Source organism: Podarcis liolepis (genome assembly GCF_965112155.1).
Source record: "Podarcis liolepis genome assembly, chromosome: 3".
NCBI classification, from domain to species: Eukaryota; Metazoa; Chordata; class Lepidosauria; order Squamata; family Lacertidae; genus Podarcis; species Podarcis liolepis.
This window is the reverse complement of record NC_139557.1, coordinates 33,372,980-33,391,980: the sequence shown is the minus strand read 5'-3', so window position 1 is coordinate 33,391,980 and position 19,001 is coordinate 33,372,980. Positions and strand designations below refer to the sequence as shown.

At 39.2% G+C, this 19,001-nt stretch overlaps 1 protein-coding gene across 1 annotated transcript; it reads right to left on the bottom strand.

Annotated features, from left to right (window-relative positions):
- Positions 1–241: 241 nt before the first annotated feature.
- On the bottom strand, positions 242–18,637 carry DDX1 (DEAD-box helicase 1). Its single transcript, XM_083495579.1, has 26 exons — positions 18,540–18,637; positions 16,812–16,863; positions 16,358–16,421; positions 15,857–15,886; positions 15,503–15,599; positions 14,938–14,985; positions 14,077–14,160; positions 13,706–13,789; positions 12,572–12,648; positions 11,137–11,209; positions 10,976–11,052; positions 10,412–10,526; positions 10,137–10,275; positions 9,928–9,988; positions 9,305–9,403; positions 8,363–8,452; positions 7,338–7,526; positions 6,484–6,535; positions 5,811–5,957; positions 4,934–5,025; positions 3,349–3,421; positions 2,724–2,796; positions 2,602–2,644; positions 2,173–2,268; positions 947–1,067; positions 242–554 (listed from the first exon to the last, which is right to left on the bottom strand). Exons 1-26 carry the CDS (start codon positions 18,553–18,555, stop codon positions 424–426), a joined length of 2,223 nt encoding a protein of 740 aa, XP_083351705.1. The 5' UTR covers positions 18,556–18,637; the 3' UTR covers positions 242–423.
- Positions 18,638–19,001: the final 364 nt, after the last annotated feature.

Below are 19,001 nucleotides of genomic sequence, written 5' to 3'. Positions count from 1 at the left end.
AGCGGAATGTGTAACCTGAAGCGTATGTAACCTGAAGCGTATGTAACCCGAAGTACCACTGTATACAAATCAGACATGGTTGGAATGCAGCTCCCTTCAGCATGACCAATGGTCAAGAATGCTGGGAGTTGCAGTCCAACAACATCTGACATATATCAATAGTGATCTTGCATTTATGTCAGGTATTCTAAGCATATATCTTGGTAGGGTAGGAAAAACAACAACAATTAACACGCAAATATATAGTTCTAAGGAGTTCCGTTTTTATTAGATCAATACTAATAGCTAATTCATCAGGGTTTACATTTCTCAGAGACTGTTTGGCATGCAAGATTTGTATATGCAAACAGAGTCCTACTGCTACAGGGATTTTCGCATTTCCAGGCTAGAAGCCTAACACCCAACTCTCACCTCGGCGCCAAATCAAAATGTTCTAAACAGTTGATTGGGAAGGTAACCAAGGTGCAGGAAAGATGTCTGTGCCTCCTTTTCCAGGGATGCCAACTCTTGTACTGTAGGTGCCAAAATATCCACATGGCCTTTATAGGATCCACCTGCCAAAAGAACCAAAGTCTAAATTACACTTGTCCTGCCTACTTGCAGTTGAGCTACAAGAGAATATTGATTATTCCCATCATACTTATTTGTTAAAAAAGACCCTTTGCCCCCTGATGGATGCAATCTAGAGAACTGATTTAGGATTGTGTGGTGGTCAGCAATGTTTCTGAAATAGTAAACCCACATGCTGCTATCAAATCACATTAGGAGATCTGAAGTTTCAAAACAAGCTTGCTGCTCCACTGGATGTGCAGTATTCTGGGTGCACAGAATAATAACCCACAGAAAATGGAAAGTAAAAAAGCAAGAATAGATTCCAACCGACCAGAAAACCCAGTTCCCTATTCCAAAATGCAGCAAGGTTTCTGTTCAATAATTCTTCACTTACCTCCAGCAGCTCTCCTTTTCCCATAGGTGACTTTACCATCAAAATCATCTACTGGGACTTTTATATCTGGCTCAACCTGCGAAATGGTACAATTCAGATGCTCTTCTACCTCGCCCAGCAGCTAAGGGAAGAGAATACAAAGAAAAACAAAACACAAAGATGGTTCTTGATTCTTCATGGAAGCAAATGCACATTTGAAGTCCACTAATGATCCAATGTTAGCCTCTAAAAGCAATGCTGCTGAATGTAATTCCATTAAGAAACCTGGCCATGTGATTAAGATGGTTGGGTGACGCACACCATTTTATTCATGCCAAGCATGATCCAGTCAAGAGGCTAAGAACGTAAGCTCTGCTGAAATCAATGGGCGATATCCAATGTCCTCCGGGTATAGGGTGGTATATAAATTCAATAAATAAATAAATAAACAAACAAAGCTGAACGAGGGAAATTCTGCCCACTCCCTCTGCAGCAGAATGGGGTGAGGGGTGGGGGCACAGGGGAGAGACTGCAGTGGGAAGGAGAAGACACAATTGGATGCTACCCAATGGGAATTCAAACTTAAGGTCCCTACCAGAGTGGACTGGCAGACTAAACTATTAAACTATGCAGAGAATGGTGAGAATCACTGGGAAAATCAGAAACCAGGAAGATCAAAACTTCAGTAAAGAATGGGAGAAATTCACACAATATCTTACAGACCACTGTAATCATTTGAATTCTTTAGCAGGTCTTAAATAACTCCTGTAGCATTACACAGACTTTGGATATGATGGAGAACTGAAAAATTAGGAGGACGTATAGTATGCAGATAAAGAACCCATGGAGGGGAGGAAGGAAATCCAGAGATTCAAAATAATCTTGTGCTTTTTATTTTATTATTATTTGTGATTTTGAGAGTGAATGAATTTGTAAAACCAAATAAAAATAATAATTAAAAAATTCAAACTTAAGCAAGATCATCCCCAGCTTTTAGGAGTTAAGGATGGCACACTCAAATAGAAACATAGTCTTAACACAACCTTCTGCCACTGCATGCAATATTAAAGGCTAGCAAAAGTTGTACACGGGTGTTAGTACTAGCATTTAAAACCTTAAAACAGCTTGGGGAGCCTAGTATTCCAATGGCCGGAGTTTAAAGATCTACCATGAACCCAAGTTGGCCTGATTTTAGAAATGCAAAGGAAGAAAGAAGGGCTTTTAGCGGTACTAGTGAAAAAAGTTACCTGCATCTCATTGTACCAAATGGTGCAACCACCCTCATCCTTCAGTCGAGTGTTATAGCAACCTTTTCCTCGACTGGGGCATGAGTGATACCAAACCTAGGTAAGAAGTTTGAACAACATGTTAGGAGGCAAAACCCACGAGCGTTTAAGCATTATTAAGGAACCCCCCCCCCTTAAAACATCCAATAAAATGGTAGCAGTATCAAAATTTCTAACTTGACTTTGAGTTAAGTGCTATTGAAAGCCTAAATTCTTAATGGCTATGAGGACTGTTCTTTGTGATTTTATCAGCCACTCTGGGGCAACTTTGGATCTGAAAGGTTAGATATATACAGTGCATATAGGTGCACAAAATTCAGACAGTAAAAAGATGAAAAGATCTTATTTGCTGTATATTCCCTATTTCCCTCTTGGGAAAGTAGAACTTACCTTTTCTTTTTCTGTTGCCACAAGAGAAATAGCCAGACCCATCCTGAAACACACATACATTTTAGTTAATAGACTCAAGTATAAAAGGAACAAAATGGGATAAGAAAGGTTTGAAAGCATACCGTTCAGCTCTTCCCACTCTGCCAATCCGATGAACGTAGTTCTGTTTTTCATCTGGAAGTGTGACGTTGATAACTGATCAAGGAGAAAGAGTAGACACTGAGTTGTTAAAAAAAACCCCGTTTGTACACAATTTATTTAGGTGAAATGGATAAATTAAGGAAAACTCCATACATTTCCCATATTACGTTTTTCTATCCCACCTGTTTGGCTTTTCCCTTATATGTGTAATGTAACCCAGGAAGGGCTAAGAGCATCAGACAGCGAATTCATCTACATCCGTTGACTGGAAGCAGCCCCTCAGGACTTCAGAAAAGTTTTCTCCAGCTCTATCTAGAGATCCTGTGATTAAACCTAGTACCTTTTTCAGGAAAAACAGGTTCTCTATCATTGAAATACAGCCCTTCTTCCAAGTTAAGCATTTTTAAGTTTTGCTGATTTTAATGTGAAAGAATCAGCCTGTGCCCAACTCTCCCACTGAATTCTATGGGATTTGTGAATGTTTACCTGAAAATGGGTTTGAGCCCCCCCCTTTTTTTACATGACATCAAAGAGAGAGGAATAAATAGGCGTTCAGATTTGCCATCAACAAATAGCTACTTGCTAGTGAGCGTTTTCAGTTCTTACCATAAGGAACACCAGAGATATCAATTCCTCTAGCGGCAACGTCAGTGCAGATCAAGAATCTGACATCTCCTTTCTAAACAGAGAAGTTTGTTAAACAGCCATGTATTTTAAGTTCATTCACATATAACTATTTCAGTTTAAAGGCAAGGCATCACCTACAACTAAAAGACACATTCAAATGAAAGACACGGGGTCGGAGAAAGAGGTGCCTGTCTGCGCACAAATTTAGTGCTTCTATGAATGGAAGGGCCTTTGATCAAATGGGATTGTTAACAGGGGAGCTGTTTTGTTTGTTTGTTGAATGGTTGGTTGGTCTCTCTCTCTCTCTCTCACACACACACACACACACCACTTCCAATCCAATTCCTGAGTGTCCCCTTGCCCTCTGGAGATTTCTTTGGGGGGTTGGGGAGCAGGGAGATGGCAAACTAGTGAAAATAAGTAAAAGTTTCCTCCTATTGACAATACCAGGACCACCCTTTCCTGTGTAGAGTTCTGCTCATGGAATCATAGAATATAACCCACTCTCCCCAAACCACACTACTGACAACACTGTCCTTATCTTTTTGTACCAGGAATCCTAATGTTTAGCCTACTGCAGAAGCTGCCACCGGACTATGACCAGATATGGGAGCAATATGGGCCCCTGTGGGTTTGCAGTTCCTGAACAGAAGTAATGGTGACTGCTCAGACCAACCACAGTAGTCTTGGTAGATAATACACAGATGCTTCAGACTCACTGCTTAGGATTCAATGGGGCTTCACTGTCTGCACTGATTGTAAAGTATACTAGTATTATTGAGTGGCTGTGTCAGTGGATATGGGTTTTTAAGGAAGCCCAAAACTTTGCTGCAGCTTTACCAAAAGGGAAAGAGGAAAAGAAAAATAGGGTATAAAATCTTAGGTAACAGTTCAGCCACATGCAATCCTAGGAACAATTTGAACAGTAATCTATTTGTTCTCTCCTCTTCCTTTATCTTTACATCTCCTGTCTCTGTTTTTGGCTCCCTCTTTTCTTTAAGGATCCCCAGAACTAATTATCCATGATTACTGATTTTTGGTTTTCCCAATAATGATGACTGATTTGTATCATTTGCGGTTTGTTTTTGCTCTCTTTTCATTAGCTCTGAAGCTAAACGAACTAAGAATGAACGAACCATGCATTATTGAGATTTTTGTATTTTCCCAATTACGATGACTGTATTGTTTATACTGCTGTATAAAATAAATAAATAATAAATGATCTAAGGTTACATGTAATTACTAGACCTGTTCACCCTTTTTCTAGCTGATTACTTCCTTTTTACCAAATGAACTGAAACAGATTGGCATATTAAATAACCCTTAAATAAGATGCCATTTTAAAAGACTGAACAACAACAACAACAACAACAATGACTGAAAGAAGTTCAAGTTGCAATTTAATAGGAAGAAACACAACTACTATTTGTGCTTAGAAGGATATCTTTCCTTTCTTTTCCCTAATAAAAAGCTGTATCTCATAGCCTCACCATTTAAAATCCCCCCTTGAACAAATAATGCTTTACTGGGTTAGCCTATTCAACATCACAGCCCTAACCATTACCTTAAAGCGCTCCAAATTCTGTTTTCTTTCATGAGGCTTTCTGTCACCATGCAAGCAGACACATGAGAACTGATGTCCTTTCTTATCTGGACCTTAAAACCAAACAAAACCAGTATATTAGGACTCTCATTGCTAGTTATGCTAGTTAGGAAGAAGTATGAAAGAGAGCTTTATCTTAAAGCAAACGTGATGTGGCACCAGATTTAAAACAGACAGCTTGCACTGGGGGACAGGTGGAATTTCTTTCTTTGTTTTAGTCTTTAAAAAAATATCTTTATACAACCTTTGTATTAGATGGCAGTTTTCATGATGGTTTTGTATGACACACTAAGCCAAACTTGGCAGCAAAAGGATCAGAAAAGCAGCGCCTCTGCAAGTCAAAGTTTGGTACACTGTGTTGTGTGAAGTGGGCATTATGAAATAAAATAGAAAAACAGAAAATAGGAAACTGCACAAATTTATAAATAGCTGACCAAACTAAGCTGCCATCCAAAGGAACATGCAACAATTCTAGCTGCAGACTTCCTCCACTGCCATGCAAATTAACAGAGGAGAGTAACCACGTACGGAGATTTTATGGGCAAGTTAGCTTAATTAAGGAAAACTTTAAAAAAGTATCTTCAAGGTAGTTCATTGCTGTGAGGGAGTGTTTTTTTTACAGAGCTGTAACTGAGCTATACCACCAACCACCTCTAGTTCTTTGAGAAGGCGTTACATGTACACAGCAGAAACAGGAGGAAATCTAACCATTATGGAAAATATCCAGGATGAAAAACTACCATTTGGAACCAATCAATCAAACCTGGAGGAAAGATCTGCAAACTGGTATCACCTTGCAAATAGACAAAATGAAGACTAACAGGCATGAAATTACTACCTCCTCCTTGCTGCATGAAGTATTGCTCCATGTTATCACAATCTATCTTGGTTCTGCAGAAGATTATTGCTTGATCCATCTTGTGTTCCTTAATGGCCCGGACAGTGTATTCTCCTTTTAAAATCTTAATCGCTTCTGACCACATTTCTAAAGAAGAAGATAAATTATTCCTACACAGTGTATTAAGCATGCACTGAAAAATGACAGTTTATTCTGACACCATGTACAACATTGAATTCAGGCAACTCATCCTTCTAGAATGATAGCCATAGATTTCAACTATGTTCTAAAACTTAATTAAGAAATGCTAGATAAAAGGTATTAACATTTTCCATTTGGTGAGTCTTATCTTGTGAGAATTTTTTTATGTTACTATACAAAGATTCAGCCCCTTGCTTTGGTTAACTGTAACAAGATCTTAGTACTGAAATAAAGTGATGTTGCTTTATTGATTCATGCAGCTTCTCCTTTACTGAAGAACTCTGCTAAAGCCATTGGCTTCTACAAATACAAAAGCATCAGAGTTGGAAGGGACCCTGATGATCATCTAGTCCAACCCCCTGCAAAGCAGGAATATGCAGCTTTCCCTTATGGGGATCGAACCTGCAACCTTGGTGTTATCAGCATCACGCTCTAACCAACTGAGCTATGTGTGTACCAAATGATTGGTTACCTGCAGAATTAGTACCAGGTCTTGTATTGTCCTTTGCATGCACCTCATCAGTCTGAAAAGTAAAATTTGAAATGTTAAAAGTGACCAAAGGCATTCAGAGCTAATGCAAAAGAATGCAGGGCTGCAGAAAGCACACAGTCATTTATATTTCACTGTTAAGTAATCATTAAAAACAGTTATCTGCAGCCACATGGCTTTGTAGCCCAATCTTAAGGTTGAGATCGAAATGATGCAGCCAAACATAGGCATCCAGGTCTCAAAATTGTTCACAACAACCCCCCCCCCCCACAAAATACATAATAAAAACAAGAACAATCCAATAATCCCCTCCAACACATTTTATTTGAGGATCAGCCACAGGGAGATTTGGATGTGAGAGGAGTCCACACCAAACCTCCCAACCTCAGTAAGGAAATAGGACATTATTACAGTAAAATAAAAAGGTTGCAAGGCCCACCACACATCCTACAATATGTCCAATGAGTTTTAAGTTCCTGAACTACATTTCAAGCTGAAACAGGCATTTCACAACAATGTTCTTAACATTCATAATCTGAGTTATGGAATCCCATTTCTTTTGTCCTTTATTCCACAATTCCAACTTAAATGTTTGTGTGCACCTTGAAACCATATTCCGGAATCTTTAAAAATTCTAGTTACAGATAGGTAGCCGTGTTGGTCTGCCATAGTCAAAATAAAAAAAAATCCTTCCAGTAGCAGTAGTATCTGAAGAAGTGTGCATGCACACGAAAGCTCATACCAAGAACTAACTTAGTTGGTCTTTAAGGTGCTACTGGAAGGAATTTTTTTATTTTAAAAATTCTGTCTATTCCAATATATTTTGTACTACTTACCCTGATGTGATTTTTACCAATCTTTTCCCAGTATTTGTCATTTTTGGGATTTACAGGGACAACAACATGGTGCACTGTATCCGGGACAGAATCCTCTCCTTTCAAATCTACCCAAGTGGGGAAGTGCATGATCTTTTCAGATAATTTCTTCACATCAAACGAATGCAGAGTTGCAGAACACACAATCACCTAGAAACAACAACAAACAAGCAGAGATGAAAAGGGTAAAGACCTTTACTGTTGCTTGCACATGTCACAAGCCCCTCTGTGCTTACAGTTCTCTACTTCTGTCAATCTGTAAAATTTACAAAATAAATCTCTTTTAGTCAAGACAAGTACTGGCAGAAGCATAAGCTACTCAGCCATTTATATCTGGTGAAGTGGGAGTGACGTATGGGAAATCTTCACATTAAGAACTCAGGCATTTGGCAGAATGCCTAGACAAGTCATTGTAAGGTACATGGATGCTTAAGAACAACACTGGGACATTGATGTATTATGCTCCACTGAAATGCAGACAAATAAATGAGTAAATGCAAAATCTTGTTATTGCATACTGTGTGTGTGTAAAGTCTTCCATCCATAAAGGTTAGCTTTGTGGTGCTTGAGTATGAGACAGAAAGAAAAGAAAGAGAAGGAAGAAGCCAGCAAGGCTTCTCAACAATCCTATTTCTTCCGGAAGTATGGATCAATTTCTTGCTAGCGTTACTTTCCTTGCTTTTGCTTTTCATGCACTGCCAAACAGCAGGAACCTGAGGACACCATCAATCTGAGTAGACACTTGGAAGTGTTCTCAGTTTTTGTTGACCCTTCACACTATTTTATTATGAAATATATTATTTCAGCTAGAGCAATAGAAACTAAATTGTGCAAATTCCTAGTTCCTAGTGGCTCAGAAAACGTTGTGCAGTTATTAGGTTTCCTTAGAGATGGTGAAGCTTGAGCAAACAACATTTGGTACATACAACAGCTATGCTAAGTTTTGGGGAAAGGTCAACTAGGAAACCTTAAAGCAAACCTCTTACCTGCAGCCTCTTCCCATCTGAAGTTATCTGAGGAATCTGAGAATGAATTCTGTTTATGAAATCGGAATACCCCTGGCTGAGAAGGCCATCCTGTACAAAAAGAGTATTACACAGTCTCATTAAGGTATTTTACCCACGTTTTAAAGCTGAAATAAAAGTATGTAGTAGATCCAACTATTCAACGAACAGTCCTCCTGACTAATTACAGGGGTTCGCTAAACCCATCAACTCCTCCTCTGGTTAGAATGGCTATGAAGGTATTTTGACAGATGAAAATGTGAACAGGGGCAGATGGAAGTCATCCACTGACCAGTTGCAATTCTCTTATTTGTTCTGCACTCACTTTGAGAGTCAGTTACAGGTAGGTAGCTGTGTTGGTCAGCGGCAGTTGAAACAAAATAAAAAAAATCCTTCCAGTAGCACCAAAAAGACCAACTAAGTTTGTTATTGGTATGAGCTTTTGTGTGCATACACACTTCTTCAGATACCAAGAATCTGAAGAAGTGTACATGCACACGAAAGCTCATACCAATAACAAACTTAGTTGGTCTCTAAGGTGACTTGAGTGTCAGATTAGAAGGGGCTCAGAAAACCAATGGTAGTTGGAGGCATACTAGGCTATTTTGAGTCACGGGATCTTGTAAGGACACGCAGGGTCCCAACTTTCAAGAGCTTGTCTGCCCCATGCATTTGCCAACAAGTCACATAGACCAGAGTCCCAAGCATAAGCCACAGCGCTGGCTGAGGGTTGGCATCCAACTGATGTTTCTTCCCTTCTGTCAGGGAAGGAATTTTCGACAATTCCTCAACACTGCTGTTCCCTGGAAGGCCAACAAGCCTCACATATTTTGGGAGAAGGCTCCCAGAAAGAGGGGTAATTCATCAGTGTTGTATATAACTTTTTCAAATATGCTATTCAAAAAAGAAGTTCTATACACTTACAGCCTCATCAAGAACCAGGAACCTAACTTGCGATAAAGTCAGTTTTCCGGTTGACACGAGATCGTCTAGTCTTCCAGGAGTTCCCACAACTATGTCTACCTGTAAAATGTAAATAGTGTAATAGTACACTGTGTTCATGCCAAAATATGAAAACACTAACATTTGGAACGTAGCCTAAAGAAGTATTTCTCTTTCAACCATTTTAGATTATGTCTGAAATACACTGTGTACACACTGAAATTATTGCTTAGATAAAACTTTTATGGTCTTTTTAAAGGTCTATACAAATATTGCAAGAGAGGCATTACCTGTACATAGAGCCTTCCAGACTCTTAACTGCTTTAAAGCAGTTTTATGTTGCTTTTATTTACTCCCAAAAAATATAGACTACTTTGCACCACACACAGTCACAAAGCACTTTCCACTTCAATAAACAATTCACCAATCAAAATAATACCAAAACACAATCTTTTGTGTTTCCATAGACATCGTGCAATGGAAAGGCCATTCATTTTTTTAAAAAAATACACTCTTCACTAGAGTTCATCTGTGCACCCGTTTTTTTAAAAAAGAGATAGATATGTTTGTAGATATAATGCAAACTAAGAGCAATTAAAACTTACCCCTTGTTCCAATACAGAAAGTTGTTCTCTTGCAGCAACTCCACCAATAATTAGAAGTTCCCTGAAAACAACATACATTAAATTACATTTCGTGCTGTGAAATCATCTTATCCAACCAGAGTAAGAGAAGAGCATGATTGTGTATGGAATCATGGGGATTTCAGCGGCACCCACTGTCCCAATTTCCCCCAGTCCCAATTTCATTGTACCTTAATTTAGGATTATCCACGTATTTTTTGAATTGTTTCACATTGTTCAGCGTTTGCTCTGCCAGTTCCCTGGAAGGTTCCACAATCAAGGCTTTGGGAGCGTTCGGCTGATTCTTTGTTTGTGCTACTTGCGCACTTCCTGAAATAGGAAATGTTGAGAAAGTTCCCTTAGTACTGAGCTGACGACTGGACACATATTTTTTAGCTTTTAACTTTATGTGATATGACATTTTTCTTATGGCAGCTCCTACACCTGAGCATCCCCCCAAGTGTACCTGCATGCTGGGATTTCACAGAGTTGCCCTCGGGAGCCTTATCAAGAGCAACAAAGCCGTCTTTGGGTGGAAATTTAAAGTCTTCTTCGCCGAAGTTGAATTTCAATTCAGCGTTCTAAAAGAATACACACAACATAAAAGCTTGCGTAAGGATTGTCAATGGGAATTTATAGAAAAGTCACGGGATGTTTGCTGCAAGTTAAAGGTGAGGTGTTAAAACTAGCTCTTTAAGGAAAAGCGGTTCACCTGTTTAGAGCATCAGTAAGGCAGGTTTCATCTTTAAACACTGACAGCCTACTTGAAATAGAAAAGTATTTTTTGCCAGCACGCTGACATTACCCAAGGCCCTGGATCCAAAAAAGCTCTGTCGCTAGTTCCATAGAAGCTTAGGACCTGAACTTTCCAGCAGCACCTTTCTCATTGTGCCACATGGAACTTCTTGAAGTTCCATAAGCAACGCTTGATAAAACGGAAGGAGGGTCCAGCATGATAGAAGCAGAGTATGCATCTTTTTTTAATCAGTTAGAATGAGTCTCGTGTGCTTTGGAAAAAGTCAGAAATTACCTTGAGGACACAGGCTGCAAAGAGTGCTTGGTTCTTTAAGTGCTGTGGGATTTCAAACGCAAGTCCAAGGTCCTTGCCTGGGGGGAAATAAAGCATTATGTTGATTTTTTAAATGAATCTAACCCATTACTTAAATGGGGGGAGGGAAGTAGACCGCTTACCATTTTTGGAGAACATGATTTGCCCTTTATCAACATCTGCATAACAGCCGATTGTGTCATGCATAGTGAATTCCTACCAAAAGAAATAATAATGATAATAAAATTAAGGAGGTTGATTGAAAGTAGTATGTTTTACAGAAATATAAAGCATCAGCAGTTGTATGGAGTACATTGTGTACTTATCACAATGGCTTAAATAGTTTTGGCTTGGATACTGGAAAGTGCAGGAGTGCATTGGTAGGAGGAGATTTTCCTGCTTCTGGTCGCTCGGCCAGCCTCCTCCCTGTATCTATATCCTGAAAAGAAAGGCTGTGCCCAGAAGAGGTGAAGGTCACTGAAAATTGAGTGGAGGCACATTCTGTGAGCAGGAGCTCCCCTCTGCTCACTGAAGGTGCCTCTGCCCTATTTTCAGCAGACCTCATTCTGAATCACCACAGCTCATTCCATTCAGGATGCTCCCCCAATTCTCCGGAGAAGTGTTTTCGTTTTGAGGGGGGTGTGCTCCTGGGTAAGAGGAACAGAAAAGTCTCCTTCCACCAACTCCCTTCCAACAGCACTTCACTGGATCCAAGCCTTTTGTAAAGAGTTATGGATCACACAAAAGTATTATTCATAAATATTAAAAAATCAACTCAATAGAACAAATTTTATCAGTTATATTGTAATGAAGACAGAACTGCTACTGCCATCAAAGCTATTAGTTCCACCCTCAGGCATGCTTGTTTTAATTATTGTTGGCCACCTTATCATTTTAGAAGGTGGACATAAAGTGAAATAAAGTATCTCTAATTATAAATACTGAATTTTGTTGGAGGCGTAAAATAAACTTGAAGAATACCAGTACCCGCCAGTTTCCAACCCACACCAAGGAGGAGGTTTAAAATGGATAACGCAACTTCTGAAGACCTCTAGATAGTTTGTGTAAATTAGTTGGGAATGATGGACTTTCAGGGGAAGCAAAACCATACACGACTATTTGGGCAACTGGTAGCCACCAGAAAAGTCTCACTGCTGCAGCTGACACTCAGTGGCTTCTCCAATGAAACAAACATGAGCATATGATGCCATAGCAAGGATTTCCATTTCAGCTTATCACTGCAAACACTCCAAATGTAACATTTCCACTGGAATGTCAGAACTGAATGCATACAACCAACCCAATTCAGGGTGTTGTCGCTAACAATTACAATGGGTAGGCTATTCTCATGACTAGTACATGCCCTGTCCAAGTTAGCTAAAGTCCAACAGTTATACTCCACAGAAAATTAATGCTCATTGAACCAAACATCACCATGCACATTTCTGTTAAAAGCATGTGTACTTTCCTCCCTTGGAGAGCTACATGAATTTAACCTACATTTATGTATTTCATTGTTGGTTCACCACAACATTTAATCATTCTATTCTTTGGTAAAATGGAAAAAGAAAAACATACCTCCCCATAACTATCAAACTGTTTGTTATGGGATTTCTTTCCAGTTCCACCATAGCCAAAGCCAAACTTGTCAGTACCTAACAACAACAACAACAAATCATAAAACAATATAAATTATTTCTTTAAATATTAGAATCAAACAGTTCTCCACTATCTCCTAACTATACTTTTGGAAGATAAGCAAAAAAATTAAAATAATTTTTTTTGAGGGTTCATAGCACAGCAGCGACCATGCTATAATGCAGCAGACCATATACTTTTTGGATTGCTGTCACACTAGAAATTTGCTGTCCTCTTTAAAAAAAAAACCTTTGAGAAAAGGACAACAAAAGTTCTTTAAACTGTGCACTACTGATGAGCATAACACCGAAACTGGGAGAGGTTTCTGAACCCTCCATGAAAGCAGCTTCTTTCCCCAGTAATATTCTGCACCTCTTCTGCTGGAGAGAAGTGAGGAACAGATCCCTGGCAAAAGGGCAACAAGGCTGCCAGTCTCTCACCGGTCCAGTGCTACACAGTTGATTACTTGCAGAAGAGTGTGTATGGGGATGCACACCCACATTCTACCACAACTAGTGATGCGTAAGTAATGCAAAACAAAAAATCTTGCTATGAAGTGCTGGGAGACAAGAAAAACCGCAATTCAGAGTAAGAACGACGAGCAGGCTTTGCTTACTCTGTTAGATCAGGTATTAAAATCTGACTGAAGTTGCTGTGATGTTGCCACAGTTATTACTGATCCCTGATCAGATGGTCACATAAGTAAAACAAAGGCTGAGAATGGTACTAAAGCAGCCACATATCAGATCTGCAAAAATGGCAGGCAATATTATTAAGGTAGTATGCCTGCATAGGAAAGCATATTCCGTGTCCCCTAAATATTTGAATGTCAAAATTTGGTGCAGCTCTGCAGATGATCAGTTTTAGATTATTTTATGGAATGAACATAACAATATTTTTTAATGAAATCTTATGTCCTTTAGCCTGATTTCTAAGCTTGAGCAGAGAATCCCACACCCCAGCATTGTAGTTATTTCGTTGCAATAAGAAGGGATGCCCTTAATGAGCAAGAAGAATCAGTGACTGCTAGCAGGTAACCTAGATTTCAGCATAGTTCCTTGTGTAAATACTCACCCAAATCTAATGACGCTTGCATAGAGGACCACCCGACTCTGCATAAACCCTGGTCACGACAGGATACTTCATAATAATATTTCCCTAGAACATTTTAGAAACATTTACATGTAACTAATTTCAGCTTCGCTAACTTTTCGATAAAGAAGAGATATATTTGACGTAATATTAAAAATAATCATTCCAACTGGCACAAACAAAAAGTTCTTTTATTCTCAAAATGAAGTAGCCAATTGGCTACCATGTAAAAATGCCTGAATCTGTAGTCAGTATTCTGAAGGCAGACAAGAAAGTAAATGTTTATTCAGGGCATTCTTATTTCAAAAATGAACTTTACATATGCACACAAACACTGATGTAGTTTTTGGTACCTTTAGTCACGCCTTTTGTTGATCGGCATCCATGCCATTCTTTGATTTCCCTGCTTTGGCAGCACAGACCATCAGACCCAATAGCTGAACAACAGAAAGGACACATCTGAAAACCCCAAAGACCTCTTACAGTCGCAGATACAAAATACCAGCTTTATGTGAAGACAGCAAACATTGCAAAAAATAGCTGTGTACAAACTCTCGTAAGAAAAACAACGAAGCTATGGATATGTGTAATTATGTCCTTGTGTTGACAAAGTTAAAGCATCATCTGACAAGAATCAAATACATCCTTCAAAGCTGTTCTATCAAATGTTTTGATTCCACTGAAAGTAGCTCAGAAGTAAAAACTGTAGCAAACAAGTTTAAAAACAGCAACTACTACTACACCCACTTTCAACCCCCCTCAAAAAAACTTGCATGGTAACATTTTGTAGACATTAAGCAAATTACAACTCCAAAGACTCAACCTATCACCCTCTCATGATCTTTGAACAGTTTTAAAATCTGCAATGGCATCTTCATATCACATGAAGATCTCCTCTTTTGGTGTAAGTGCTAAGACCTAGAGGAATATGTACTCCATGTCCAATCTGCTATGCTTATACATACTGTTGGAATTCAAATAATAATAATAATAATAATAATAAACAATAGTTGAGTTTCTCTAGTGACATCAATGGGGAAAATTTAATTTGGTTATATGTGCTGTCATTCCTCTAAAGATCAGAAAGACAAACAGAGGATTTTCAGATCATCTTAACTCAGACCCAAGCCATGGTGGTGAAACGTACCTAAGTTTTGGGCTTGATTTTCAGCTAGTTACTGTTTCATTGCTAGAAAAGTTAGTATCAAACTTACCAAAAGCAGATCCTCTGTCATATGGATTCATTTGCCATTTGTTGAGCACTGTTGAGAAGAAGAAGAAAAAACAGCTATGCCATATAGTACTATGAAGTGGTAAGACACCACAATTCTATTTGTTGAACAATTACAGCATGTTTGGCAGGTGTCTTCATATAAAATATCCCTAGATTCAAACCACTGGGATTTACATACTACACAGATTACTGATATCACAATGGAAATAAAATTGTGATATTAAAAATATTAATTCCACTGACTGCAATTCTATTTATTGATTACTGTATTATTTTTATTTAGAATTAAAGTTGCCAGTTATCCTCTTTAACTGAGTGACTATCACATGAAGCTAAAACAGGGAAGGAATATAGGAGGCAATCAACATAGCAGAAGTTTCCAAAAATGATATTTAGTTCAAAAATACAGCTATTTTTGTAGATTATGCATTCAACTTGCCTACCATTGGCACAGTTTCAAATATACAAGCAAACTATGATTATAAAATTCAACTTGCATCAGTTTTCAGGTATTGGGACAGTGAATGTTTTAGAAAAAGGCTTACCTCCTCCACCAGTTTTTATAGTGGTTTTTCCTTTTTTGCCTTCCTGTTGGTCCTTAAGAGTTTCATAAACAATCTGAATAACTGGGATGCTGAATGCCTGAAATATGAAGTTGCTTATTTAAATTATACAATCTGAACCAATTGTTTTCTTCTAGACTCTGGTTTCAAATTGCTTATGATTAAACAAAGGAAAAACAAATGTTCAGTTTCTGAGTACTCTAGGTCACCATGCTAACAAAACTTTCAGGATCTATTGCTATTTAATGGAGTGCTTTAAACTTAAGATAAAACTGTCCACAACCTGAACGTATATCCAAAAATTGTTTTATAGTTAAGAACGTAAATTTCACTTACACCAGTTTTCCCACTCCCAGTTTCTGCAGCCTGTGTAGAAATGAGATTTGATAAGAAAATTAAGACACAATGGTTACATGTACAGCAATTAAATCACAGGTTTAATCCCTTTGTGTTATTAAAATACTGGGAGAACTCTCCCCCATATTTATTGAATAATAAAATAATACTCAAACATACAGTCTGTTCTATGTGGGTATCAAGAGTAGCAGCTAAGGCATAATGTGTCACATACATACAGAATGAAGAGCAGTAATTTCAAAAGGGATTTGATTTTATGCACTGTCTTCTAGCAACCTTCCTTCTCCATGTGCACATTACTTCTGAGTAAGCATGATTATCATAGTGCTGCACAAATAATGAGGATCATAGGGAACAATGCTATCTATAAGACAGACAGAACATTGCTATCTATAAGACAGACTGTGGCAATATTATTTTATTTTAATTTATATATTGCATACAAGTCAGAATGGCTTCTGTGTTTACAAATATACATACCATAAGTACATCACCACCTCCTAAAATTAACGGGATGGACTCTGCTTGGATATCTGTAGGAAGCCTACAAGAAAAGGATAACAAAGTCCAAGCTGTAACAATGTGGCATTTATCAGGGTGTTCATAAAAGAAAAACAAGAATGTTGCAGGGGAAACCCCTGCTCTTGATTTGCACAGTGCTGTGATACAAGAACTGCAATACAAAAATTAGCTTTGTACATGCATTTTACAATCTGAATCAGATTACTTGTTTTTGTATAGTTGGTGCTTGATTCAAACACCAGTTTTTCAGCAGAAGTTATTCACAGGTATTCACCACACAAGCATGGTAACTTCACTATCATAAGTAATTTCCATTGAAACATGGCAAGATTTCCAGAAGAACCATTTGCAGTATTATTGATTACAACCCTGGAAGGCTACACATAAATGGGTGTGTGTGTGTCATACTTACAACCAGTCCATCTCTTCCACAGCTTGAGCAATTTCTGGCATCACACCCATCTCTGCAAGAAAATTAAACAAAGAGAAGTGTTAGCAGTCCCCTGTTACGAGGGGGAAAACAGGTAGGAGAACCATGTATGCCACCTTGAGCTTCTTGAAGGAAAAGTCAAACTATATAAATGCAATAACGAAAAGAAGAAGAAACACAGCAAATCCTAAGTATATATACTGAAAAGAAAGGAGAATTATATGCAGTGAGACTTACTCCTATGTAAACATGCATAGAATCATAGAGTTGTAAGGGACCCTGAGGCTTGTCTAGTCCAATCCCCTGAAATGTAGCAATCTCCACTAAAGAACTCAAGACAGATGGTCACCCAACCTCTGCTTAAAAACCTCTAAGGCAGGAGAGTCCCCCACCTCTCATGGGTGTTTGCTCCACTGTCACGCAGCTCTTATAGCCAGAAAGATTCTGACTAAACACCAGGCAGAACTATTTCCTTGTAACTTGAATTCATTGCTTTGGGTCCTACCCCCCCGGAGCAGAAGACAAGCTTGCTCCATCTTTCATGTGACAGCCTTTGAGATGTTTGACAACGGCTACCATATCTCCTCTTTTCCACACTAAATATATCCAGCTCCCTCAACTGTTCCTCATAAGGCTTGGTTTCCAGACCCTTGATCCTCTTGGTCGCCGCCCTCTGCACACATTCCAGCTTGTCAACACCCGTCTTAAACTGTGGTGCCCAGAACTGGACACGGCACTCCAGGTGTGGTCTGGCCAAGGGTCGAGCAGGACTATTCCTTTCCTTCAACCTGGGCCCTAGACTTCTGTTGATGCTGCCTAGAATAGCATTAGCCTTTTCAGTGTTTTCATGCTGGCAGCATTAAGATAAATTCAACCGTGTAAGTAAGTGTTGATGGATGTAATAATGGAATACTGAATGGTATAGTTTTTGTAAAATATGCAGGGATTTAGTATATGTAAAATGAACCATGGAAAGAGAAGCAGGGAAGTCATTGATATCTTAAGGATATATAAACGAGTACTTTAAATTGTAAAATCCGAAACCAGCATGATCAAGTATTCCAAAAGGACTGGAGTAAATTTATACTAAAGATTACTGTAAGCAATTAACATCACTAACAGGGTTGTCTGAAGACTTGTCATGAGAAATTTTCTATCTTTCTATTTTTATTTAAATTTTGAGCTAATTTGTAATGAGTGTAATTAGAATTGGAAAACGTTCAAAATGCAGTGATATAAAGGTTAATTTTGAAAGCCATGAGGCAGGAGGGAAGGAAGTCGATAGGCTCTAAAGAGCCAAAGCGGTAAAGCCGATAATGATGATGTCAATGTATAATATTAAATGGAAAATTAAAAAATTATATATTAAATTGTAAAATAGAAAATTTAATAAAAATATATATAGTCTTAGCTTTTATTTTCTTTTGCTGTTTTGCTCACGTCCAGCTTGCAGTGTCTACGAAGACCCCTGGATCCTTTCCACCGAGGCCAAGACAGGTGTTCCCTTCCATTTGGGATCCAGCTGGATCCCAACCTTTCTGGGTCGAAAGAGGACTGGCTCTTACAGGAATGAAGGGGCTCCCCGGAATCCGGGGGGGGGGCTAAAGCTTTGGAGTCCAAGCGGAACCCAGAGGCAGGCAACTCGCCCCCCCCCCCCAAGCTGCCGTTCTTCCTCCCGCCTCCCCATTTCCCCCAAGCTTCTCCACGTACCTGAAAAGGCCGCCATGTTCGCGTGTCTGCCGGCAACGCCTGGGCAGCAGTAAAGGGCAGGACGCGTCACTGGGCTCACGGCGCCTGCGCACTCCCCATCCCCGTGCCCACCACTTTAGTCCTCCGGTCCGCAACGCCGGCCGCTCAGCCGAGGTTCCGCTCGAGGCAGCAGGCCCTGGAAGCTGCGCGTACAAACGCCTTCATTACAAAACCCGTTTACTGAGGAGCGGTCGCTGTTTTTAAGACGAAGGTGGCCCAAGCCGTTTTGCCTGCCCTGCTTCCTCGGTAACTGGCCTGTTCGCCAGCGTGCTTTCTTTTGCTTCCCCTTGCGAGGAATGACAAGGAGGAAACTGGATGGCATTTGGAAGGAACCAATGCATCGCCCACTGGATATGCCTTTTAGGGTCTTATAAATGAAATGAATCCCGGGGTAGATTCCACACATATGTGATTTTTTTTAAC